This window comes from Lissotriton helveticus, chromosome 7, assembly GCF_964261635.1.
Source record: "Lissotriton helveticus chromosome 7, aLisHel1.1, whole genome shotgun sequence".
NCBI classification, from domain to species: Eukaryota; Metazoa; Chordata; class Amphibia; order Caudata; family Salamandridae; genus Lissotriton; species Lissotriton helveticus.
The window spans coordinates 1962186931-1962214839 of NC_136068.1; the positions used below are offsets into that span (position 1 = coordinate 1962186931).

The following is a 27909-nucleotide window of genomic DNA, read 5'->3' on the forward strand; positions in this document are numbered from 1 at the left end:
CCTGACTGTGCCTTACATTGCCCCGTTGGTTCTAGTGATTCACCTGATTCCGCCTTATCTTGCCCGGGTGGCTCTAGTGATACACCTGACTGCTCCTTATCTTGCCCAGTGGTTCTAGTGATTCACCTGACTGGGCCTTATCTTGCCCCAGTGGCACTAGTGATTCACCTGACTGCACCTTATCTTGCCCTGGTGGCTCTAGAGATTCACCTGACTGCGCCTTATCTTCTCCCGATGGCCCCAAAGATTCATCTGACTGCGTCTTATCTTGCCCCGGTGACTCTAAAGATTCACCTGAATGCGCCTTATCTTGCCCCGGTGGCTCTAAAGATTCATCTGACTGCGCCTTATCTTGCCCCGGTGGCTCTAGAGATTCACCTGACTCTGCTGTATCTTGCCCCGGTGGTTCTGGTGATTCACCTGATTCCGCCTTATCTTGCCGGGTGGCTCTAGTGATACACCTGACTGCTCCTTATCTTGCCCAGTGGTTCTAGTGATTCACCTGACTGGGCCTTATGTTGCCCCAGTGGCACTAGTGATTCACCTGACAGCACCTTATCTTGCCCTGGTGGCTCTAGAGATTCACCTGACTGCGCCTTATCTTCTCCCGATGGCCCCAAAGATTCATCTGACTGCGTCTTATCTTGCCCCGGTGACTCTAAAGATTCACCTGAATGCGCCTTATCTTTCCCCGGTGGCTCTGGAGATATATATGACTGCGCCTTATCTTACCACGGAGGCTCTAAAGATTCATCTGACTGCGCCTTATCTTGCCCCGGTGTCTTCGGTGATTCACCTGACTGCACCTTATCTTGCCCCGGTGTCTTCTGTGATTCACCTGACTGCACCTAATATTCCGGTGCCTCTAAAGATTCACCTGAATGCGCCTTATCTTTCCCCGGTGGCTCTGAAATTCACCTGACTGTGGCTTATCTACCCACGGTGGCTTTAGAGATACACCTGACTGCACCTTATCTTGCCCCGGTTGCTCCAGAGACTGACCTGACTGCGCCTTATCTTGCCCAGGTGTCTTTTGTGATTCACCTGACTGAGCCTTATCTTCCCCTGGTGTCTTTTGTGATTCACCTGACTGCACCTTATATTCTGGTGCCTCTAAAGATTCACCTGACTGTGCCTTACCTTGCCCCGTTGGTTCTAGTGATTCACCTGATTCCGCCTGATCTTGCCCGGGTGGCTCTAGTGATACACCTGACTGCTCCTTATCTTGCCCAGTGGTTCTAGTGATTCACCTGACTGGGCCTTATGTTGCCCCAGTGGCACTAGTGATTCACCTGACTGCACCTTATCTTGCCCCGGTGGCTCTAGAGATTCACCTGACTGCAACTTATCTTCTCCCGGTGGCCCTAAAGATTCATCTGACTGCGTCTTATCTTGCCCCGGTGACTCTAAAGATTCACCTGAATAAGCCTTATCTTGCCCCGGTGGCTCTAGAGATTCATCTGACTGCTCCTTATCTTGCCCCGGTGGCTCTAAAGATTTACCTGACTGCGCCTTATCTTGCCCCGGTGGCTGAATTCATTCACCTGACTGCGCCTTATCTTGCCCCAGTGGCTCTAAAGATTCATCTGACTGCGCCTTATCTTGCCCCGGTGGCTCTAGAGATTCACCTGACTCTGCTGTATCTTGCCCCGGTGGTTCTGGTGATTCACCTGATTCCGCCTTATCTTGAACGGTTGGGTCCAGTGATACACCTGACTGCCCCTTATCTTGCCCAGTGGTTCTAGTGATTCACCTGACTGGGCCTTATCTTGCCCCAGTGGCACTAGTGATTCACCTGACAGCACCTTATCTTGCCCTGGTGGCTCTAGAGATTCACCTGACTGCGCCTTATCTTCTCCCGGTGGCCCTAAAGATTCATCTAACTGCGTCTTATCTTGCCCCGGTGACTCTAAAGATTCACCTGAATGCGCCTTATCTTTCCTCGGTGGCTCTGAAATTCACCTGACTGTGGCTTATCTACCCACAGTGGCTTTAGAGATACACCTGACTGCACCTTATCTTGCCCCGGTTGCTCCAGAGACTGACCTGACTGCGCCTTATCTTGCCCAGGTGTCTTTTGTGATTCACCTGACTGCGCCTTATCTTGCCCCGGTGTCTTTTGTGATTCACCTGACTGCACCTTATATTCTGGTGCCTCTAAAGATTCACCTAACTCTGCCTTATCTTGCCCCGGTGGCTCTAGAGATTCACCTGACTGCTCCTTATCTTGCCCCAGTGGTTCTAGTGATTCACCTGACTGCGCCTTATCTTGCCCCAGTGGCTCTAGTGATAAACGTGACTGCGCCCTATCTTGCCCCGGTGGCTCTAGTGATTCACCTGACTGCGCCTTATCTTGCCCAGTGGCTCTAGTGATTCCCCTGATTCCGCCTTATCTTGCCCCGGTGGTTCTAGTGATTCACCTAAGTCCAACTTATCTTGCCCCGGTGGCTCTAGAGATTCACCTGACTGCGCCTTATCTTGCCTTGGTGGCTCTAGAGATTCACCTGACTGCGCCTTATCTTGCCCCGGTGGTTCTAGTGATTCACCTGACTCCACCTTATCTTGCCTTGGTGGCTCTAAAGATTCACCTGACTGCGCCTTCTCTTGCCCCGGTGGCCCTAAAGATTCATCTGACTGCGTCTTATCTTGCCCCGGTGGCTCTAGAGATTCACCTGGCTGCGCCATATCTTCCCCCGGTGGCTCTAAAGATTCACCTGACTGCGCCTTATCTTGCCCCGGTGGCTGTATTAATTCACCTAACTGTGCCTTATCTTCCCCCGGTGGCTCTAGAGATTCACCTGACTCTGCCTTACCTTGCCCCGGTGGCTCTAAAGATTCATCTGACTGCGCCTTATCTTGCCCCGGTGGCTCTAGAGATTCACCTGACTCTGCCTAATCTTGCCCCGGTGGTTTTGGTGATTAACCTGATTCCGCCTTATCTTGCCCAGGTGGCTCTAGTGATACACCTGACTGCCCCTTATCTTGTCCCAGTGGTTCTAGTGATTCACCTGACTGGGCCTTATCTTGCCCCAGTGGCACTAGTGATTCACCTGACTGCACCTTATCTTGCCCTGGTGGCTCTAGAGATTCACCCGTCTGCGCCTTATCTTCTCCCGGTGGCCCTAAAGATTCATCTGACTGCGTCTTATCTTGCCCCGGTGACTCTAAAGATTCACCTGAATGCGCCTTATCTTTCCCCGGTGGTTCTGAAATTCACCTGACTGTGGCTTATCTACCCACGGTGGCTTTAGAGATACACCTGACTGCACCTTATCTTGCCCCGGTTGCTCCAGAGACTGACCTGACTGCGCCTTATCTTGCCCAGGTGTCTTTTGTGATTCACCTGACTGCGCCTTATCTTGCCCCGGTGCCTCTAAAGATTCACCTGACTGTGCCTTAACTTGCCCCGTTGGCTCTAGTGATTCACCTGATTCCGCCTTATCTTGCCGGGTGGCTCTAGTGATACACCTGACTGCTCCTTATCTTGCCCAGTGGTTCTAGTGATTCACCTGACTGGGCCTTATGTTGCCCCAGTGGCACTAGTGATTCACCTGACTGCACCTTATCTTGCCCTGGTGGCTCTAGAGATTCACCTGACTGCGCCTTATCTTCTCCCGGTGGCCCTAAAAATTAATCTGACTGCGTCTTATCTTGCCCCGGTGACTCTAAAGATTCACCTGAATGCGCCTTATCTTTCCTCGGTGGCTCTAGAGTTTCATCTGACTGCGCCTTATCTTACCACGGTGGCTCTAAAGATTCATCTGTCTGCGCCTTATCTTGCCCCGGTGTCTTCTGTGATTCACCTGACTGCACCTTATCTTGCCCCGGTGTCTTCTGTGATTCACCTGACTGCACCTAATATTCCGGTGCCTCTAAAGATTCACCTCAATGTGCCTTATCTTGCCCCTGTGGCTCTAAAGATTCACCTGACTGCTCCTTATCTTGCCCCGGTGGCTCTAGTGATAAACGTGACTGCGCCCTATCTTGCCCTGGTGACTCTAGTGATTCACCTGGCTGCGCCTTATCTTGCCCCGGTGGCTCTAAAGATTCATCTGACTGTGCCTTATCTTGCCCGGGTGGCTCTAGTGATACACCTGACTGCCCCTTATCTTGCCCAGTGGTTCTAGTGATTCACCTGACTGGGCCTTATCTTGCCCCAGTGGCACTAGTGATTCACCTGACTGCACCTTATCGTGCCCTGGTGGCTCTAGAGATTCACCGACTGCGCCTTATCTTCTCCCGGTGGCCCTAAAGTTTCATCTGACTGCGTCTTATCTTGCCCCGGTGACTCTAAAGATTCACCTGAATGCGCCTTATCTTTCCCCGGTGGCTCTGAAATTCACCTGACTGTGGCTTATCTACCCACGGTGGCTTTAGAGATACACCTAACTGCACCTTATCTTGCCCTGGTTGCTCCAGAGACTGACCTGACTGCGCCTTATCTTGCCCAGGTGTCTTTTGTGATTCACCTGACTGTGCCTTATCTTGCCCCGGTGTCTTTTGTGATTCACCTGACTGCACCTTATATTCTGGTGCCTCTAAAGATTCACCTGACTGTGCCTTCTCTTGCCCCAGGGGTTCTAGCGATTCACCTAACTCTGCCTTATCTTGCCCCGGTGGCTCTAGAGAGTCACCTGACTGCTCCTTATCTTGCCCCAGTGGTTCTAGTGATTCACCTGACTGCGCCTTATCTTGCCCCAGTGGCTCTAGTGATAAACGTGACTGCGCCCTATCTTGCCCCGGTGGCTCTAGTGATTCACCTGACTCCGCCTTAACTTGCCCCGGTGGCTCTAGAGATTCACCTGACTGCACCTTATATGGCCCTGGTGGTTCTAGTGATTCCCCTGATTCCGCCTTATCTTGCCCCGGTGGTTCTAGTGATTCACCTAAGTCCAACTTATCTTGCCCCAGTGGCTCTAGTGATTCTCCTGACTCCGCCTTATCTTTCCCCAGTGGCTCTAGTGATTCACCTGACCGTGCCTTATCTTGCCCTGGTGGCTCTAGTGATTCACCTGACTGCGCCTCATCTTGCCCAGGTGGCTCTAAAGATTCACCTGACTGCGCCTTCTCTTGCCCCGGTGGCCCTAAAGATTCATCTGACTGCGTCTTATCTTGCCCCGGTGGCTCTAGAGATTCACCTGACTGCTCCTTATCTTGCCCCGGTGGCTCTAGAGATTCACCTGGCTGCGCCATATCTTCCCCCGGTGGCTCTAAAGTAAGCATGAGCGCAAAATCCGCTCCGATCGCGGATTTTGCGGATTTTCGGTGAATCCGCGGTCCGCGAACTCTCGCGAATTCACCGAAAATCCACAATCCGCGATCGGAGCGGATTTTGCGGTCAAAAGTTCAAGCCTAATGCCTAATTTACGATGGCGCCGGCAAGCTGCCAGCGCCATCCTCAAATGGTTACTTAATTAGCTTCAACAGGAAGCTCTAACAGATAAGATAAAGCAGGGGCTCGAGCGCCTGCTTTATTTTATCAGTTGGAGCTTCCTGTTGAAGCTAATTAAGTAACTTTTGCAGGATGGCGCTGGCAGCTTGCCGGCGCCATCGTAAATTATTTACATGGGGAAAAACGGTGGTGTCTTCTTGAATAAATATGAAGGGCAGGGTTCATTCTGGCACGACGGTCCTGGCACAAAAAATAAACCTCAACAGGAAACACTTGCAGATATCAATAACGCATGTGCCCTAGTTGAAGCTTAAATTCAGTGACTCATTCATCAGCCCAAAAATAATCGTGAGCGTTGTGGAGGCTGGGCAGGTGTGTCGAGCACGAGTCTGTCTCTTAATCTGCTGCTCTGATCGGTCTCTGACCTTTTATACACACAAGCGCCATGTGCGCTCGCATGGAAGCCCCGTCCGTTTGGCCCCGCCCGAGCTTCTGTCTCTTAATCTGCTGCTCTGATCGGTCTCTGACCTATTATACACACAAGCGGCATGCGCGCTCGCATGGAAGCCCCGTCCGTTTGGCCCCGCCCACACACTCGAGGAAGCCCCGCCCCCAAATCCGCCGATCCGCATAATCCGCGGATTTTGCGGATCCACGATCCGTGAATCCGCAAATTCGTGAATCGTGGATCCGCAAAATCCGCCCATGACTGCGCCTTATCTTCCCCCAGTGGCTCTAGAGATTCACCTGACTCTGCCTTATCTTGCCCCGGTGGCTCTAAAGATTCACCTGACTGCGCCTTATCTTGCCCCGGTGGCTCTAGAGATTCACCTGACTCTGCCTAATCTTGCCCCGGTGGTTCTGGTGATTAACCTGATTCCGCCTTATCTTGCCCGTGTGGCTCTAGTGATACACCTGACTGCCCCTTATTTTGCCCAGTGGTTCTAGTGATTCACCTGACTGGACCTTATCTTGCCCCAGTGGCACTAGTGATTCACCTGACTGCACCTTATCTTGCCCTGGTGGCTCTAGAGATTCACCAGACTACGCCTTATCTTCTCCCGGTGGCCCTAAAGATTCATCTGACTGCGTCTTATCTTGCCCCAGTGACTCTAAAGATTCACCTGAATGCGCCTTATCTTTCCCCGGTGGCTCTGAAATTCACCTGACTGTGGCTTATCTACCCACGGTGGCTTTAGAGATACACCTGACTGCACCTTATCTTGCCCCGGTTGCTCCAGAGACTGACCTGACTGCGCCTTTTCTTGCCCAGGTGTCTTTTGTGATTCACCTGACTGCGCCTTATCTTGCCCCGGTGTCTTTTGTGATTCACCTGACTGCACCTTATATTCTGGTGCCTCTAAAGATTCACCTGACTGTGCCTTAACTTGCCCCGTTGGCTCTAGTGATTCACCTGATTCCGCCTTATCTTGCCCAGGTGGCTCTAGTGATACACCTGACTGCTCCTTATCTTGCGAAGTGGTTCTAGTGATTCACCTGACTGGGCCTTATCTTGCCCCAGTGGCACTAGTGATTCACCTGACTGCACCTTATCTTGCCCTGGTGGCTCTAGAGATTCACCTGACTGCGCCTTATCTTCTCCCGGTGGCCCTAAAGTTTCATCTGACTGCGTCTTATCTTGCCCCGGTGACTCTAAAGATTCATCTGACTGCGCCTTATCTTGCCCCGGTGACTCTAAAGATTCACCTGAATGCGCCTTTTCTTTCCTCGGTGGCTCTAGAGTTTCATCTGACTGCGCCTTATCTTACCACGGTGGCTCTAAAGATTCATCTTACTGCGCCTTATCTTGCCCCGGTGTCTTTTGTGATTCACCTGACTGCGCCTTATCTTGCCCCGGTGTCTTCTGTGATTCACCTGACTGCACCTTATCTTGCCCCGGTGTCTTCTGTGATTCACCTGACTGCACCTAATAGTCCGGTGCCTCTAAAGATTCACCTCAATGTGCCTTATCTTGCCCCTGTGGCTCTAGAGATTCAACTGACTGCGCCTTATCTTGCGCTGGTGTCTCTTGTGCTTCACCTAACACCGCCTTATCTTGCCCCGGTGGCTCTAAAGATTCACCTGACTGCACCTTATATTGCCCTGGTGGTTCTAGTGATTCCCCTGATTCCGCCTTATCTTGCCCCGGTGGTTCTAGTGATTCACCTAAGTCCAACTTATCTTGCCCCGGTGGCTCTAGAGATTCACCTGACTCCGCCTTATCTTGCCCCGGTGGCTCTAGAGATTCACCTGATTCCTCCTTATCTTGCCCCGGTGGCTGTAGTGATAAACGTGACTGCGCCCTATCTTGCCCTGGTGACTCTAGTGATTCACCTGACTGCGCCTTATCTTCTTCCGGTGGGTTTAAAGATTCACCTGACCGCCTTATCTTACCCCAGTGGTTCTAGTGATTCACCTGACTCCGCCTTATCTTGCCCCGGTGGCTCTAGTGATTCACCTGACTGCACCTTATATTGCCCTGGTGGTTCTAGTGATTCCCCTGATTCCGCCTTATCTTGCCCCGGTGGTTCTAGTGATTCACCGAAGTCCAACTTATCTTGCCCCAGTGGCTCTAGTGATTCACCTGACTGCGCCTTCTCTTGCCCCGGTGGCCCTAAAGATTCATCTGACTGCGTCTTATCTTGCCCCGGTGGCTCTACAGATTCACCTGACTGCGCCTTATCTTGCCCCGGTGGCTCTAGAGATTCACCTGACTGCGCCTTATCTTGCCCCGGTGGCTCTAGTGATCCACCTGACTGCGCCTTATCTTCCCCCGGTGGCTCTAGAGATTCACCTGACTCTGCCTTATCTTGCCCCGGTGGCTCTAAAGATTCACCTGACTGCGACTTATCTTGCCCCGGTGGCTCTAGAGCAGAGGTCTTCAATCTGTGGGGCGCGAGCCCCAGGGGGGTCGTGGAGTCCTGGGAAGGGGGTCGCAGATTCTGTTAGAGCGTGCAGCAGTTCCTGGCGTCAGGCTGATTGAGGCCGGGTGATCACGGCGGAGGCCTAATTCACGCCTCATTAACAAGTAAAGGTCTTCTGAAGACCTGTGAAGTACTCGGGTGTGCCTTTCTGTGTGTCCCGAAGCTGTTTCAGCCGGGCTCACTTACACGTGCTGGGGAGTGGGGGGGGGGTGTCTGGGGGAAGAGGCTGTAGCCCTTTGAGTTCAATCAATGGACTTAGCTGTGGGGTTTATTTTTATTTTTAACGTTTTATATAGCGCTAGCTTAACCCGTAGGTATCAGAGCGCTTTACATACACACATAGTAAACAGCAGAAGGACATTACAGTCAGTGGTTCAAGTCCCACGAGCCCTCATACCTGGCGCCTGTGCAGGAGAAATGTGCCTGAAACTGTTCTTCACAGTGAGGTGTTTATACAGCCTGTCTCCCCCCCCCCCCCCCCCAAGCAGGGAAGCACAGAGATGCCCTCCCATGAGAGAGGAAGAAGAAGGAAGAAGACACAGAGAGATACTGACCCCACCCCCATGAGAGAGGCACAGAAAAGGTGGGTGGATGAAGGATGAATGTATGTGTGGATGGAAGGATGAAGGGTGGGTGGATGGATGGAAGGAAGGATGAAGGATGGATGGGTGGATGTAAGGATGAATAGATGGATGTGTGAAAAGGTGGGTGGATGAATGATGAGTGGATGGATGTAAAGATGAAAGGGTAGATGGATGGATGAAGGATGAATGGATGGATGTGTGAAAAGGTGGGTGGATGAATGATGAGTGGATGGATGTAAAGATGAAAGGGTGGATGGATGGATGAAGGATGGATGGATGTGTGAAAAGGTGGGTGGATGGATGGATGAAAGGTTTTACAAGGGGGTCTCGGCATCAAAAAGTTTGAAGACCTCTGCTCTAGAGATTCACCTGACTCTGCCTAATCTTGCCCCGGTGGTTCTGGTGATTAACCTGATTCCGCCTTATCTTGCCCGTGTGGCTCTAGTGATACACCTGACTGCCCCTTATTTTGCCCAGTGGTTCTAGTGATTCACCTGACTGCACATTATCTTGCCCTGGTGGCTCTAGAGATTCACCCGACTACGCCTTATCTTCTCCCTGTGGCCCTAAAGATTCATCTGACTGCGTCTTATCTTTCCCCGGTGGCTCTGAAATTCACCTGACTGTGGCTTATCTACCCACGGTGGCTTTAGAGATGCACCTGACTGCACCTTATCTTGCCCCGGTTGCTCCAGAGACTGACCTGACTGCGCCTTTTCTTGCCCAGGTGTCTTTTGTGATTCACCTGACTGCGCCTTATCTTGCCCCGGTGTCTTTTGTGATTCACCTGACTGCACCTTATATTCTGGTGCCTCTAAAGATTCACCTGACTGTGCCTTAACTTGCCCCGTTGGCTCTAGTGATTCACCTGATTCCGCCTTATCTTGCCCAGTGGTTCTAGTGATTCACCTGACTGGGCCTTATGTTGCCCCAGTGGCACTAGTGATTCACCTGACTGCACCTTATCTTGCCCTGGTGGCTCTAGAGATTCACCTGACTGCGCCTTATCTTCTCCCGGTGGCCCTAAAGATTCATCTGACTGCGTCTTATCTTGCCCCGGTGACTCTAAAGATTCATCTGACTGCGCCTTATCTTGCCCCGGTGACTCTAAAGATTCACCTGAATGCGCCTTTTCTTTCCTCGGTGGCTCTAGAGATTCATCTGACTGCGCCTTATCTTACCACGGTGGCTCTAAAGATTCATCTGACTGCGCCTTATCTTGCCCTGGTGTCTTTTGTGATTCACCTGACTGCGCCTTATCTTGCCCCGGTGTCTTCTGTGATTCACCAGACTGCACCTTATCTTGCCCCGGTGTCTTCTGTGATTCACCTGACTGCACCTAATATTCCGGTGCCTCTAAAGATTCACCTCAATGTGCCTTATCTTGCCCCTGTGGCTCTAGAGATTCAACTGACTGCACCTTATCTTGCGCTGGTGTCTCTTGTGCTTCACCTAACACCGCCTTATCTTGCCCCGGTGGCTTTAAAGATTCACCTGACTGCTCCTTATCTTGCCCCAGTGGTTCTAGCGATTCACCTGACTGCGCCTTATCTTGCCCTGGTTGCTCCAGAGACTGACCTGACTGCTCCTTATCTTGCCCCAGTGTCTTTTGTGATTCAACTGACTGCACCTTATATTCCGGTGGCTCTAAAGATTCACCTGACTCCGCCTTATCTTGCCCCGGTGGCTCTAGAGATTTACCTGACTGTGCCTTATCTTGACCCTGTGGTTCTAGTGATTCACCTGACTCCGCCTTATCTTGCCCCGGTGGCTCTAGAGATTCACCTGACTGCACCTTATATTGCTCCAGTGGTTCTAGTGATTTCCCTGATTCCGCCTTATCATGCCCCGGTGGCTCTAGTGATTCACCTGACTGCGCCTTATCTTTCCCCAGTGGCTCTAGTGATCCACCTGACTGCGCCTTATCTTGCCCCGGTGGCTATAATGATTCACATGATTTCGCCTTATCTTGCCCCAGTGGCTCTACAGATTCACCTGACTGCGCCTTATCTTGCCCTTGTGGCTATAATGATTCACATGATTTCGCCTTATCTTGCCCCGGTGGCTCTAAAGATTCACCTGACTGCGCCTTATCTTGCCACGGTGGCTCTACAGATTCACCTGACTGCGCCTTATCTTGCCCCTGTGGCTCTAGTGATTCACCTGAATGCCAATTTACTTGCCCCAGTGGCTCTAGTGATTCACCTGACTGCGCCTTATCTTTCCCCAGTGGCTCTAAAGATTCACCTGACGGTGCCTCATTCTGCCCCAGTGGCTCTGGAGATTCACCTGACTGCGCCTTATTTTGCCCCGTTGGCTCTAGTGATTCACCTGAATGTGCCTTATCTTGCCCCGGTGGCTCTAGAGATTCACCTGACTGCGCCTTATCTTACCCCGGTGGCTCGAGAGATTCATCTGACTGCGCCTTATCTTGCCCTGGTGTCTCTTGTGCTTCACCTGAATCCGCCTTATCTTGCCCCGTTTGTTCTACTGATTCACCTGATTCCGTCTTATCTTGCCCCGGTGGCGCTAGTGATTCACCTGACTGCAGCTCATCTTGCCCCGGTGGCTCTCGAGATTTACCTGACTCTGCCTTATCTTGCCCCGGTGGCTCTAGTGATACACCTGACTGCGCCTTATCCTGCCCTGGAGGCTCTGGAGATTCACCTGACTGCGCCTTCTCTTGCCCCAGTGGCCCTTGAGACTGACCTGACTGCGCCTTATCTTGCCCCGGTGGTTCTGGTGATTCACCTGACTGCGCCTTATCTTGCCCCAGTGGCCCTTGAGACTGACCTGACTTCGCCTTATCTTGCCCCGGTGGCTCTAGTGATATACCTGACTGCGCCTTATCCTGCCCTAGAGGCTCTGGAGATTCACCTGACTGCGCCTTCTCTTGCCCCAGTGGCCCTTGAGACTGACCTGACTGCGCCTTATCTTGCCCCGGTGGTTCTGGTGATTCACCTGACTGCGCCTTATCTTGCCCCAGTGGCCCTTGAGACTGACCTGACTTCGCCTTATCTTGCCCCGGTGGTTCTCGTGATTCACCTGACTGCGCCTTTTTTTTGCCCAGGTGATTCTAGTGTTTCACCTGACTGCGCCTTATCTTGCCCCGGTGATTCTAGTGATTCACCTGACTGCGCCTTATCTTGCCCTGGTGATTCTAGTGATTCACCTGACCGTGCCTTATCTTGCCCTGGTAATTCTAGTGATTCACCTGACCGTGCCTTATCTTGCCCTGGTGGCTCTAGTGATTCACCTGACTGCGCCTCCTCTTGCCCCGGTGGCTCTAAAGATTCACCTGACTGCGCCGTATCGTGCCCCGGTGGCTCTAGTGATTCACATGAATGCGCCTTATCTTGCCCTGGTGGTTCTAGCGATTCACCTCCTGCGCCTTATCTTGCCCCGGTGGCTCTAGAGATTCACCTGATTGTGCCTTATCTTGCCCCGATGGCTCTAAAGATTCACCTGATTGTGCCTTATCTTGCCCCGGTGGCTCTAGTGAATCACCTGACTGTGCATTATCTTGCCCCGGTGCTTCTGGAGATTCACCTGACTGCGCCTCATCTTGCCCCGGTGGCTATAGATATTTACCTGACGGTGCCTCATTTTGCCCCAGTGGCTCTAGAGATTCACCTGACTGCACCTTATCTTGCCCCGGTGGCTCTAGAGATTCACCTGACTGCGCCTGATCTTGCCCCGTTGGCTCCGGTGATTCACCTGACTATGCCTTATCTTGCCCGTGGCTCTAGAGATTCACCTGGCTGCGCCTTATCTTGCCTCGGTGGCTCTAGAGATTCTGCTGACTGAGACTTATCTTGACCCGGTGGCTCTAAAGATTTACCTGAATGCACCTTATCTTGCCCCGGTGACTCTAGTGATTCACCTGACTGCGCCTTATCTTGCTCCGGTGGCTCTAAAGATTCACCTGAATGCGCCTCATCTTGTGCTGGTGGCTCTAGTGATTCACCTGACTGCGCCTCATCTTGCCCCGGTGGTTCTGGTGATTCACCTGATTGTGCCTTATCTTGCCCCGGTGGCTGTAGTGATTCACCTGACTGCGCCCTATCTTGCCCCGGTTGCTCTAGTCATTCACCTGACTGCACCTTATCTTCTTCCGGTGGCTCTAAAGATTCACCTGACCACCTTATCTTGCCCCGGTGGCTCTAGAGATTTACCTGACTGCGCCTTATCTTGCCCTAGTTGTTCTGGTGGTTCACCTGACTCCGTCTTATCTTGCAAAGGTGGCTCTAGAGATTCACCTGACTGTGCCTTATTTTGCCCACTTGGTTCTAGTGATTCACCTGATCCGCCATATCTTGCCCCGGTGGCTCTAGAGATTCACCTGACTGTGGCTTATTGTGCCCCGGTTGCACTAGAGAATCACCTGACTGCGCCTTATCTTGCCCCGGTGGTTCTAGTGATTCACCTGACTGCGCCTTATCTTGCCCTGGTGGCACAGGTCAACGCTCTCTCCTCCTCCTGCTTCAACACCCTCCGCATGCTCCGCAGGATCTACAAGTGGATCTCCACTGAAACAAGAAGAAAGTTCACCCAGTTCCTCGTCAGCAGCAGGTTGGACTACGGAAACGACCTCTACGCAGGAGCCTCGGCCAAACTCCTGAGACGGCTCCCACGCATCCAGAACGCCTCTTCATGCCTTATCCTCAACATCCCTTGTCGCAGCCACATCACACCCCACCTGAGAGACCTGCACTGGGTCCCGGTCAACAAGAGGATAACCTTCAAGCTCCTCACCCACGGATGTACGTTGTTACAACGCATGCTTTTACCACGCATGCCGTTACAACGCAAGTTTTACAACGCAAGCCATTACAACGCATTGCTTTGGGGGGTGCTGGATAGTGAATAGTTTAATTTACTATTCCAACTCCAGTCCCCGTGGATAGTAGGAAAGGTATTGGATAGTAAATTAAAACTATTCCCTATCCTAGAGCGCCCCCCCAGTGCAATGCGTTGTAATGGTTTTTGTTGTAAAACCTGCGTTGTAAAGGCACTGCGTGGTAAAAGTTGCGTCGTAAAGGAAGTTTCCCCTCACCCACGCACACAAGGCACTCCACAACACCGGACCAAAGTACCTCAACAGATGACTCAGCTTCTACACCCCCACCCGCCAGCTCTGCTCCGCCGACCTCGCCCTTGCCACAGTCTCCCGCTTCTGAAGAGCGACCTCCGGCGGCAGATCGTTCTCCCACCTCGCCACCAAGACCTGGAACACCCTCCCCATCCACCTACGGCAGACCCAAGACCTGCTGACCTTCAGAAAACTCCTCTAGACCTGGCTTTTCGAGCAGTAGCAGCATTCCCCACCCCAGCGCCTTGAGAATCTCACGGGTGAGTAGTGCGCTTTACAAATGACATGATTGATTGATTGATTGACTGCATAGTGTACTTATAACCTGTAGTTTATCAATCCTTCTGCTGCTCAGCCACGGAGTGTGTTTAGAGTAGAATGTTGGGCATTCAGTGATGCACGGAAGGTTGGGTGTCTGTGGGAGTGAGGAAGGACCGTCAGAGAGGGGCTGAGCAGCAGGCGGGCTGCCCCTGGTGGGGCTGCTGTTACATGGAACTAAGGATTGACTACAGGCTAACCTACATCTACTTCACCTGTTTACCTGGACAACCTACTTGTATACCATCTGGATGTACTTGGACACGCTACAGAATAGAGGTACTTGTGAACTTTACTTGGCTAGCAGCGTTTACGTGTGACACAAGGAACAATATATTTTGGCGACGAGCGAGAGTTGGAGTCTAATCTCCACAACTTGTCAAGGAAGCAGAAGATGACATCTTTACTGAGTCCAGAGGGCATGAAGGAGCCACAAGTCTTACAAGCACAGACAACTATGAAATAACCCTATATAAAGCATACAAGAAGCAATACAAGAAGCAACACAAGAGGAATCAATGCAAGAAAAGAATTTGGGACAGCATACTCTGCAACCTCACCGGTGTCCTACACACTGGATAGCTCGAACAAAAGCATGCTGTACTGAACGTTTGCCACAAGACCTGCGCAATCAAGGGAAGAGTGTTCCTTGGTAATGACTTTAAATATGTATAAACTGTGCTTGTATGCAGCACATGTCAAGATTTTCATGGGTATCTGTCCTGCACGAAGTCTGTCAGCTGCCTGTTGTGGGCGCTACGTTGAAGGTGCCAGGAAATGGACTTTGTGTGCTACATGGATCGACAAGGTGTGTAGAAATCTCAGCAGTTTGCTGATTAGATTAGTAATGGTGTACTAGTTGTTATGGTCTTCCTCAACGTTGAGACATCACAAGACGGAGAGTTGTGGACTGAACACGAAGGAGAACTGTGCACTTCACTAACAAGTCTTAGGCAATTTCGAACTTCTCCCTGGCAGTGGCTAGCAGCGTAGTGCCAGGTTGTGATACATACCAGGTGTAACACATATATATATTTTTTTATTGTTGGTCCACGTTGAGACCTCATCTCTGCAACTGCCACTGTTAACACGTTTACTGCGGCCGCGATTTTGTGGAAGTGTGGCACTTCCGCCCAACAGGCGGGGCCGCGTCGGCCATTGGCCGACGGCAGCACTGGGGCAGTATGCTTGGGGAGAGGAGTTGGCATAACGGCTAAGGCGCTCGACCTCGGACCTGGGGATCTGGGTTCGAGTCTCGGTAACGACGCCAATAACCCCCTGTGATTCTGGGCAAATCACTTAATCTCCCTGTGCCTAAAAAAATGAATGCGTGTCCTTATGTAACGTAACTGGTGCTATGTAAAGCGCTCTGATACCCGATTCAGTTTGGGTCAAGTTTGCGCTATATAAAACTCTGCAAAAAAAAAAAAATGCTGCCGTTGGCCTTTGGCCGACAGCAGTATGGAAGGGGTTAAGTTTAAACTACAACGCGAGCACCTTACCTGGTCCGTGGTGTCAAGCAGAGCTGTAGAGTCTTCTGGTGTCTTTGCTGCCTGCCAATGCACCCTTTGCACCTAGAGCGTGCCATGAGCCACTCGGCGTGCGTCTCATGAGCGTGCAGCCATCTTGGGGTTGGACATGTCTCGTGTGTTTGCCATTGATTTGCATTCAAAAGGCCAACCACTTCGGCGGCGCGGAGTTAGATGCCGCGAGTCTGTGTTCCTGCAGCCCTGGAGGGTCATCTGATGGTCCCATCGGTCTGATCCTCTGACAGAGGGCTGTGGATGCAGTCTGGACACCGGTGGTGGGTGGAAGTCTCTTTTGCTATTAACCACCATCCGGTGACAGAATCTGTTTGTTTTCTTGCCATCTTACACATGGACAGTAAGAAAGAGTAACATGAAGATACACTCTTGTTTGAAAGTGGCAGAACACGTATGAGAGACTTATCGGAGCAGCTGTCATTTTACAACACGAACTGTGACTCATTTAAAAAAAAAAAAAGAACTGTGACTCATTTAAAAAAAAAAAGAACAGTGACTCGTTTTTTTTGCTCTAGTGGGGCGCAAAAAAAATTCAAAACTGTGGGTATTATTTTTCAATATTCTCTGTGTGGCATAAAAATGTTCAAAACTTAGGTCTTTGATTTTTTTTCGGTGTTCTCTGCCTAGTGTTATGCGTCCATCTAGTGCCAAGTTGGAATGTGACGTTTAAATAGTAGAAATGAATCTCCAGTCCGCGTCTGCTGCTTACACTTAACCTAAATCTAGCATGATCCGGGTGAGAGATCGCTCACCGGTGCAGTTTCTGGTTTAATTCTTTTTATTTTTTCCTACAGAAATGTTTTTGCCTTGCTAGTACAATGTGTTGTATGGTTTGGTATCCATGCTTGAGGTATTTAAGTTGACAGTTTGTGTGACAGCTTCCACATTTTAGGTTTTTTTGCTCAAAGGACGTCCTTATCTAGTTTGTTTTAAGGGGTAGCTGCACTACATTCTCTCTTATATCAGGGATGGGCATGGTTGTGGGAACGAGTCCCTTTCTCATAAAGCGTTACACGCTACACAGGGGTGGGTTAATATGAGTTTATTTCTCGTTAAGTGTCACATTCAGACCCTACACAGGGATGGGCAATGGGTGTGTTTCCCAGTTACAGTTGTTCTCTTTGGTAACCCTGACAGGGGGTATGTTTTTTGGGTCTCCACCAATTACATTACATGTAACCCTTACACTGGGTTGGTTTTGGTTCATGGGTACGGTTCCCCTTCACAGGGTGTGTTTTCATGATTTATGGTCCCATATACGTGGTTAAAGTCTTACAGCCTGATTCATCATTCTCCCGTTTTGCGAGCCCCTAATAGCGATTCATAACGAATCGCTATTAAGGACTTGCAAAACGGGATTCATGTAGGAATTGCAATAAATATTGCGATTCCTACATGTTCCTTATTTGCGAGTAGCAAATTGCTAATCGCAAATAAGGAATAACTCCCCATTCATTCCTATGGGCCTAAAGGCCCATAGGAATGAATGGGGAGTATTCCTTATTTGCGATTAGCAATTACCTATTCGCAAATAAGATAGCGATTTAAAGGGTGCCAGGGGTGTCCTAAGGACACCCTGTAGCACCCCTTAAATGCAAATTGAAACAGGTGTTGCACACACATGTCCAAAGGACATGTGTGTGTGCAACATGCAACTTAGAAAAATGCTTTTAAAAGCATTTTTCTAAGTTTTCGCTATTTACCACGAGGTTTGACCTCGCGGTAAATAGCGGGCCAAAATTGCGAATTCGCAATTTTTAAATTGATGATGAATTGCATTTAAGGAATCTCAAATAGAGATTCCTTAAATGTAATTCCTCGCAAAATAGCGAAATCGCTATTACCGATTTTTGCATTTGGGATGATGAATCCCAAATGCAAAAATAGCGCTCGCAAAGGGCCAGATTCTCAGAATCTGGCCCTTTGCGAGCCAATTTCGGCTTGATGAATCAGGCTGTTAGACCCTTACAGGAGGGTGGACTTTATCGGTCGATCCCAAGTGTTTGTACCTCAAATGAGGTGTGAAAGATTGTTTCTTAGCTCCATCTTCACAACGTCTGTAAGTTTCCTCATGTGAGGAATCTTGGGGCATATTACCAAGCAATAGCGATAATTATCGCTATTGCTTGGTTAGAGACAAAATTTTACCGCTGAGCTGCGGCGATTTTTACCGCAGATAAACCTTGGTATTACCAAGGTTTATCGCAAATGCGATAAAAAACGGCCGCAATGCATGAATATCGCTGAAAAGTCAGCGATATTCATGCATTACCGAGCTAATGCTCTTAGCCATGTTATCCACCTCCCATTGGATAACATGGCTAAGAACTGCTCAGGGCAGGTGTTAGCTTTTGGAGATATTCGCGCTTAGCGCGAATATCTCCAAAAGTTGGTAATAGGAGATAGCGATGTTAGCGACTGTTTCCAGTCGCTAACATCTTGGCACGCCCACTTTGCATGTCATTAGTGATAAATATCACTAACATGCAAAGTGGGGCCCAAGATGGTCGCTATCTCCTACTAGCTGTTGCTAACTGGTGTTAGCGACAGCTTGGTAATAGGGAGATAATTTTATCTCCGCTTTCTTGGCTTTTAAAGCCAAAAAAGCGGAGATAAACCCCCTTGATAATATGCCCCCTTGTTTATTCATTTGTTCCCTTGCAGTAGGGATTGAAGTTGCGGGGTTTGTTTTTGGCCCTTTGCATTGCGCAACATAGTGTTCTCATTATATTTATTGGGAGAGGATGGGTTATTTTACGCTACTTATTGGTTGTAAGCCATCCATTCTTTCTGTTTCTAATGGCTCTGACCCTCATGTGATGTTTACATAATTGCACTTCCCTGGGTTTTGAACTGTTTATTGCATTTGTAATTTTTCTAGTGTATAGTTTTTCTCTAAACGTTTACTTGTATTTGCAACTTTAGTTTTTCATTTTAAAAGGAGGGGGGGGTGTTATGCCCTGCATAGTCTACTTCTATCCTGGAGTTCTTCAATCTTCCTGCTGCGCAGCCAGTGTGCATGTTTACTGTAGAGTGTTGGGCATTCAGTGATGCACGGAAGGTTGGGTGTCTGTGGGAGCGAGGAAGGACCGTCAGAGATGGGCTGAGCAGCAGGCAGGCTGCTCCTGGTGGGGTTTGCTGTTACATGGAACTAAGGATTGACTACTGGCTAACCTACATCTACTTCACCTGTTTACCTGTACTACCCATCTCATGTACTTGCATACCATCTGGTTGTACTTGGACCAGCTACTGAATAAAGGTAGTTGTGAACTTTACTCGGCTAGCAGCGTTTACTTGTGTCACAGGGTACAACAATATGGTTATCATTCTGAACTCTGGTAGGATTCTGTCTACACTCCAGTGCCCAACCTTGTTGCAAATATGGCACAGGATGCTTTTCAAAAGCGTTAAGGTTCACTTTCATATTCGAGTTATCAACAAAGTCTCAAACTCTTTGAGGAACAATAGTCGCTCTCACCGCGTACTAAACCCCACCTTGAATACCAACTCTTTGCATGCCCTTGTGCAGAGTTTAAACAGGGCCAAAACCTCAGCCTGGCATGGAAGGACTCCTCTGATGCCCTCTTCTCAGTGCCAACTTCGCCTGTGCCACATAGTGCCTCTCTTGAATCTTTCCCTGTTTGGCCTGTTGACTGTCACTACAATCTCCAGGATCTCGTCTGAGGACTTTGTCAGAAAACACATCACATTGTAACTAGACCGAATTGGGAATTACACTTATAAGATGTAATAAGGTAATCCTAATGATAGCCAATGGGCAAGACAGGCTTTACAGTAGTGAAAAATGAATTTGAGTTTTTCAAAACCTGGGCATGTAAAACTCAAATGTATATGTCCAACCTTTTAAATACACTGCACAATGCCATTTTGGGCTGTCTAGGGCCTATCTTAGGGGTGACATATGAATTTAAAAAAAAAAATGAAGTTTTGGACCTAGCAAGCGGGTTAACCTGCCAGGTCGAAATGGCAGTTTGAATCTGCACACACATGCCCTGCAGTGGCCGGCCTCAGACCGGTTAGGAGGGCTTCTTAAGTGGATGGCATAAACAGGTCTGCGGGCCCACCAGTAGCATTTAGTATACAGGCCCTGAGCACAGGTAGTGCACTTTATTAGGGACTTATAAGTGAATTAAACATGCCAATTGAGGATAAGCCAATATTTCCATGTTTTGGGGAAAGAGCACCTGCACTTTAGCACTGGTCAGCTGTGGTAAAGTGCCTGGAATCCTAAAGCCAGCAAAAATTAAGTCAACAAAACAGGAGGTCAGAGGGCAAAAAAGTCAAAAGAGAACACTCCAAGGATGCCAGTTATGTTATGTGATCTTCTGTAATGTTATGTTATGGTTTGTGTATTTATAAGGCTCACTATTATTGGCAAGACTGTCCTGGCGCTGAGCAGGTGTGTGTGCCCTGGTTGTGTGTGGATTGGTTAATTGAAAAGACAGGTCGAAAGCAAATAGGCACTAAAAGTATAAAGAAAAACAGGTAAGTCAAATGTCTCTTGCACCTCAGCTAGACACCCTGTAGATTACTCTAAGATTAAAAGGTTGTTTACTTCTACTCAAACTTCCTTCACTGCCCCAGGCATCCCCCCCCCGACCAGAGTGTACCCCAGTTCACCACCAACAAACCAACAACCTCAATTGCCCCTTCACATGCTTCTAGACACTGCAATTCCAGCCCCAACTACATCTTGTAGGTGGCTCTCTGAAACCATGTAATTCGAGCCCTGGCTGCCCCTCTCCTGCCTCGCAGTAGAACCTCGGTCCCCCAGACCTCCCGCGTCTGCCTCAACGCACTGCACCTATGGTCACAAACAGCCAGGCTGCCTACGTGGCTCCAATCAAATTGTCCTCTGCCAGTACCCCAGGCACTGTACAGCCAGCACAAACTACTTACTTCTGGGCAGACACCAGATACTTTCACAAACTGTCCCTCCGTTTACCCGATGCCCCCCTGCTGCTACTAGCTTTGTGACCTCAGTCCCAGTCTTACCTTCCACACAATGTCTGACATTGTGCCTCTCTCCTAACTCCCCCTCAGGTGCAGTTCCACTGTTGCCCTTCTTGCTCAAGTACTGTCATTATGCCCCAGTCCCATTTCCCCCCTCTGAGTTGCCCTCGACACCTCAGGCTTCTGGGCCACAGATGCCCTTTCCCCACTAAAAGCTTTTGGTATTCTTGAAGAGTGGGGCACCCCACTGGCCATCCTGAATTGCAACTGTAAGTGTCAGCAGGCCTAAGTGCCCCCTCAAGTGCTGAATCTCCTGCCCGAGCACCCCTTCAAGAAATCCCAGGCACTGTCCCTTAGTCTTTATGGTCTTTTACAAGTGTCCCAGACGCGACTCTCCTTCTGTCTCTCGTTCCGTGCCCCCTCCAACTGCTGCCAGGCCGGTGCCAGTCTGTCATGTTCACGGTGTCCTCTGCATCCCAGACATGATTTGTGGAGTGCATGGCTGCCCTAGCAATGGGGTTTCCTAGTGCTGAAACCCAGTAGACTGGCAGAAAGCAACAAGAAAGGCAGAGCTACCAAGAGGCACAGGAAGCAAACACCCAAGTTTTAAGTTTTTCCTGAAGCAAACATGACTCTGAGTATTTCTTAAATCAAGAGACATACTGTTCCAAAGGGCAGTCACCAGCACTCAGAAGGAGCGGCCTCCCAGTGTTTCTCTTGAATCAACGGACCACAGCCAGATTTATTTCTACAGAGCAAAGTGCTTTGATAGAGAAATAGGGCAGCATCAGTTCTGAGAGAACAGGGGCTCTTGAGGAAGCCATGATCATGTGGACACTATTAAGAACTTTAAAATGAATGCACTTCTCAATGGGCAGCCGGTGACGCCACTGAAGGACCCCAGAGGAAGAACAAAGGTTAGGAAAGGAAAATAGTAGTCATGCTGCCGTGTTTCGGAAGAATTGCAACCTCTATACTATTGATTTCTTGCAACCCAGATATAAGATGTTACAGTAGTAAAGGTGTGACAGGATGAGACATTGAATAATCACCTGTTGGATGCGAGGTTGGATAAAGCCGATGATGGGTTTGAGGCTTCTCAGGAGACCAAAGCATGAGCCCACTAGAGTCCCTTGACTTTTGAGTCCCCAAGTGCAGTCGGACGAAGGCACAGTTGCACCGACAAAATCAGCTTTTGCAGGAACAACTGTGCATTCGCATGACTATCGGCACACTAGAGGACTTAAACGTCAAAGGATAGGCTTTTTGAGACTTATTCTTCCTGGAATTATTTAATCTCCCAGGTTTCTTTTTCAGAAGCCAGATGGATTAATAGATGTGATCCTTCGGGTAGAATAACACTTACGTTCACATTGGACTCAATTTCTGATCATAGGAGGCATACATTTCTGATGCATTCATTCTTCCCTGAAGAAGTCCCAATGATCTGGGGTTGAAACGTGTTGGCTGTGGTTGTTCTATAATATAACTTGTGGAATCAGAAAATATAGAAAGTTTGTTTTCTACGAGAGGAAGCTGCTTGTGTTATTTTGTCTTATATGATACACATAATATTGTTATTGCTATTTAGAGACTCATTACTCATGTTTGTTTGGGCTTTCCTAGGACAGTTGACCCAGAGAGTGAACACACAGTAAAATTTGTTAGAGAACTGTACAGAGTGCGGCAGTGTATACCATAACCGTTCTTTCTTTTCTAATGATTAATGATGGATCGAATGCTTGAATTAATCTCAACCGCTTGGGTCGCATCACAATCCTTTGTTTTTCACCCACCACGCCACCTCAGTATGGACCCAGCCATATGCTATCAGCCATGACCCTGCTCATCATGGGAACAGTCCAGCCGAACTGACGAGCCGGGCCCTCCCTGAACTGGAATATCAGCATCCTGGGACCGGTTTGATAAGGGCTCATCAGAAAGGTACAGCTTGATTCCCTAAGTGTGCCAGGCACACCCAGGCATGGATCCCGTGCACACTATGCCACTGGAACCAAGCTGTACCTGGCTGAAGAGCCCAAATAAGGGGAAAACCGGTACTGGGTTGCTTCTGTTCCAGTTCAAGGAAGATCTGGCCTGGCAGTTCGGGCTGGACTCTTCTCTATGGGCGCAGGGTCAAGACTGATTTGCATATGGCTTGGTCCAAACTGAGGTGGCGTGGTGGGCGAAAAACTATGGATTGGAAATGCAGCTCGTGCGATTGTCAGTGGCTGAGATTCATTCAATCATTCCATCCATTGCGTTGTCTTTTGCATTTGAGGCCTAACACCTGGCAAGTGTTCAAAGCATCCCAGCACCGCCGAAGGCCAGTATTGTGGTCCTGGGGTTTTATGGTTAAGTCATGGCAGCCCACGAATCTCTAAAAGCAGCCCCAATCCTGCAGCCTACTGGGAAAATGCCAGAGTTAGAGGATGGACAAACAGGCCCGACGTTGTGTCCTGTGTGCACCCTCGCCATGCCCACTCCGTGTGTCATGAAGCTGTCCTATGAGGACCACCCTGCCCCTCTGAGATTGACAGATGTTTCGCCCATGCTCGGTGCCTCTATCCAGCCTTCCCCCTCAGGTCCTATCTGCCAGCGGTGATTGTATCTCTGCCTGTCTACAAGTTTCTTCAACCCTTCTTCTCAGGCCTGCCATCCTGCAGCTGGTCATCAGAGGCCTGTCGCCTTCAGATACCCTCTGTTGATAGCACGTAGGGCCCTCTGCCAATGCACCGACCACCTGCTACAACGTCTGCTCTCAGCGCCACCTCTGCTGGCCACGTGTCAATCGTCCCTGGACCCTCCTGTTCCTGCTCTCAGAGCCCCAGACTCCACTTTCACATTTAGTTACATTTTATTATGCGGACCTCAGCTCTCAGAGCTTTCTTCAGCCCTTCTGCCAGTCCTCAGCGCTGCAAGCCTCTGCCATCTTGACTCTCTCCTTTGCCAGCCTTGAACCCCTACTCCTCCAGGCCCTTTGGCCTGTGCTCACAGATCTCAGATCCCTCCAGGGAGCCCTTGCTGATGTCAGAACAGCTCTGGTGCCCAGAGACGTGTTAAGGCATGGGCAAAGTGGGCTCTGGCCCAGGGCCCCAACCTTTCAGGGGGCCCCTGAGAGAGCCAGCTCTTTTGTTCAGTCTTGCCCTGATTACCCCAAATAATTTGTACACAGATAGTTTTTAATACAGTTTTCCTTTATTTTAATGTGGGTGTGGAGTCTATTCCAGACATTTTGAGGACATGTTGTGCCCGATTCACAGAACTACCTTAAGACGAAATCCTAAACTTACTACCATTTTGGTATTCACAGAAGGCACTTACTCATTTCGGTATTCACAGAAGGCACTTACTCATTTTGGTATTCACAGAAGGCACTTACTCATTTTGGTATTCACAGAAGGCACTTACTCATTTCGGTATTCACAGAAGGCACTCACTCATTTTGGTATCCACAGAAGACACTTACTCATTTTGGTATTCTCAGAAGGCACTTACTCATTTTGGTATTCACAGAAGGCACTTACTCATTTTGGTATTCTCAGAAGGCACTTACTCATTTTGGTATTCACAGAAGGCACTTACTCATTTCGGTATTCACAGAAGGCACTCACTCATTTTGGTATCCACAGAAGACACTTACTCATTTTGGTATTCACAGAAGGCACTCACTCATTTTGGTATTCACAGAAGGCACTTACTCATTTAGGTATTCTCAGAAGGCACTTACTCATTTTGGTATTCTCAGAAGGCACTAACTCATCAATGTAAGTGCCTTCTGTGAAAACCAAAATGGTAGTAAGTTTAGGATTTTGTCTTAAGTTAGTTCTATGAATTGGGCCCTTTGTGTTTGTGTTTCTGTTAGATCAAAACAGGAGCTCACAAATGAGAAATGGGAGGGGGTCATAGAGATTATTTGCATTAATATCAGTGAGCTGCTGTTGTGTTACAATGTTGAAAACACAGGCCACTGTCCCTGAATTATTTGATGTAAACACATTTAGACTGGGGATGAGTGTGCCTGTCAGTGGATGAGTGTGCCTGTCAGTGACCTGGTCAACTGGGCATGAAAGGGCTGAAATTGGATCATGAATTCAAAGCTGGACTGACGAGGGGTCTCCAAAATATCTTTGGCCCAGGACCCCCAAAATCCTTAAGATGTTCCTACTAGTGCCACTCGCAACCCCACGGCAAACTTAAAACCCCCTTTCGGCCATGACCCCTTTCTCCTGTCCTTGGGCCCCTCTCTCCGCCCTGGCTGTGCCTGTTACTTTCCTGTCAGGACTACAATCATTGCCCTCCATTCTTCACACATACGTGGAGGAGTGTGGCTCAATGGTTAGAGCGGCAGACCCTGATGCAGAGTTCTGGCCAGGGACCAGGGTTCGATTCCCGCCTCGGCGGGGACTCGGGCTCAATTTCCTCAGACCTGTTAATTCTCGCCTCGGTGCCTATTCTAATCATGGGCCCCAGGCTGCAACTCTGGGCAATAGCTTGCTTAGCCTCCACACCGGCCCCAACAGCGCTAAGGATGCCTGGCTTCACCCTGGGGGTGCCCAGGAGTGGACACTTCACAGGGAAAGCCAGGAGGGGTTCCACAGCGGTATGAGTATCAGCGCCAGGAAGCCGCATAGGCGACACCGCAAGGTGACCGTCTGGTGACAGTGCGCTCTATAAGTACCATGACATTTACATTTACACATACAACTCCACCCGTCCAAGGATCCCCCTCCAGGAAGGATGAATGAATGAGTTAATGAAGTCATTAATACATGTGTATTGCACACACTATGCAGTGTCAATGAACCGACAACCAGGCCCAGTGTCTGGCTGCAGTGTCCACCCGACTAATACATGCTCACTGTAATTGTAAATTGTATTTATATAGCACTTAATGTCCCTGACAAGACTGCGAGGCACTTTGTGGCGAGTAGTATGGTGCTCCGGAATCCAAGATTTAATAGTTAGTAGCTCTGCTGTATGTGCGTTCTTTTTCCTTATGCATCAGTTGTGGTAACTTTGTGCTCTTGAGTTCTTGTGTGTTTAGTAGTGTATTGAGTAGAGATAGCATAATAGGAAATGGATCAGAATAGGAGGAATTGTAAGTTGTCAGTGTGTGTAGTGGCCATGTGCGCCTGCTTGTAGGCTGAGAATGAGAGGAAGGTTTGAGAGGGCTGTCTGGGAGTTCACAATAGTCAGAAAACCTTGGGATGAGTGCGATAGAAGGGTTAGGAGCTGTGGTTAATTTGTGACATAAAAAAAGAAGTGCTGGGGCTCTCCTCAGGAGGCAGCGCTAACAGGAGCTGCCTCCTGACGAGAGCCTCGCCACTTATTTTGGCGATGAATGTGGCCTCATGGACAGAGCTGCTGATTTAGGAGCTGGGGAACCAGGTTCGAGTCTTGGCGTCGGCTCAACATCCTGTGATTCTGGGCAAATCACTTAACCTCCTCGTGCCTACAAAATGACTATGTACTTAGCAGATGCTATAAGCGCCAGTGCTGAGCATCGGAAACCACTGCTCATATTAAGCACTGGTTGGGGGCAAAAATTGAAGGTAGAATATTTGTTTTCAAACACCTAAATATAATGAACTTATGCACGCAGGGAAGTTTTAGTAGCAGGCATAAACTCCACTACTCCGTTCATAATGCGGTAGCTTTGGGGCTGGACTGGCATGAAAAGGGTGCTGGGGTGATATAAGGGTGGGGGTGGGGTCCTGCTAATTCTGGTTTGTGGGTTCAGTGCATTCTTGTAATTCTCTGCTCTTGTTTGTCTTCTGTTTCGCACGAACCGGAAGTTCCAATAATGGTGTTGAGATCAAACCCCTGTTTGACGCCATCACGGTTTCAAGTTGCAACCGTAAGTACCAGCCTTGCCTTGTTTACATTATTGTGTGTGTCCATGCCTATCCAGGCTCTTACTTGTCTTTTTTACATTGTGTGTGTGTGTCCTTGTGTATCCAGGCTCTTGTCTTGTTTACCCCTCCCATGCTCGTTATGGAACCGGTCCATCACGAGCCTCGGGTGGGCTGTGCTGGTGATGAAGCGGTTCCGTCATGGCCTGCTCGGCGCACCTGCGCGGCGCTGATTACGCGTCTGCACGGCGCGTTCTATTAAGCGGGCGGGGCCGTGACAGAACCGCTCCGTCACAAGCACAGCCCACCCGCGGCTCGTGACCGAGAGGTTCCGTCATGAGCATGTGAGCGCCGCACGACCCCCCTCTCCCCTAGCGCTGCGGCAGAATAGCCGCCGCAGCGAAGGGGTTAAAATATTGTGTTTGTCCGTGTGTATCCAGGCTCTTGTCTTGTTTAATCCCTCCCATGCTCGTGACAGAACCGCTCCGTCACGAGCCTCGGGTGGGCTGTGCTGTTGACAGAGCGGTTCCGTCATGGCCCACTCGGCGCGCCTGCGCGGCGCGTTCAATTGAGCGGGCAGGGCCATGACGGAACCGCTCAGTCACAAGCACAGCCCACCCGAGGCTCATGACGGAGCAGTTACGTCACGAGCATGTGAGCGCAGCGCGGCCCCCTCTCCCCCCTAGCGCTGCGGCGGAATTGCCGCCGCACCGAAGGGGTTAAATTATTGTGTTTGTCCGTGTGTATCCAGGCTCTTGTCTTGTTTACATTATTGTGTGTGGTCGTGTGTGTCCAGGCTGTTACTTGTCTTGTTTACATTGTGTGTGTGTGTCCTTGTATATCCAGGCTCTTATCTTGTTTAAATTATTATGTTTGTCCATGTGTATCCAGGCTCTTGTCTTGTTTACATTATTGTGTGTGTCCAGACTCTTACTTGTCTTGTTTACATTGTGTGTGTGTGTCCTTGTGTATCCAGGCTCTTGTCTTGTTTAAATTATTGTGTTTGTCCATGTGTGTCCAGGCTCTTGTCTTGTTTACATTATTGTGTGTGGCCGTGTGTGTCCAGGCTCTTACTTGTCTTGTTTACATTGTGTGTGTGTGTCCTTGTGTATCCAGGCTCTTGTCTTGTTTAAATTATTGTGTTTGTCCGTGTGTATCCAGGCTCTTGTCTTGTTTACATTATTGTGTGTGGCCGTGTGTGTCCAGGCTCTTACTTGTCTTGT

At 49.6% G+C, this 27909-nt stretch overlaps 1 protein-coding gene across 1 annotated transcript in view; it reads left to right on the forward strand.

The window, feature by feature from the left end:
* The window catches only part of LOC144767913 (NXPE family member 1-like), a 427122-nt gene that overhangs the window by 216795 nt on the left and 182418 nt on the right, over nucleotides 1-27909 (forward strand). Inside the window, exon 4 of the mRNA XM_078651252.1 lies at nucleotides 26630-26691. Within this exon, the coding sequence (XP_078507378.1) occupies nucleotides 26630-26691 (62 nt within the window). The remainder of the gene's footprint in view (nucleotides 1-26629; nucleotides 26692-27909) is intronic.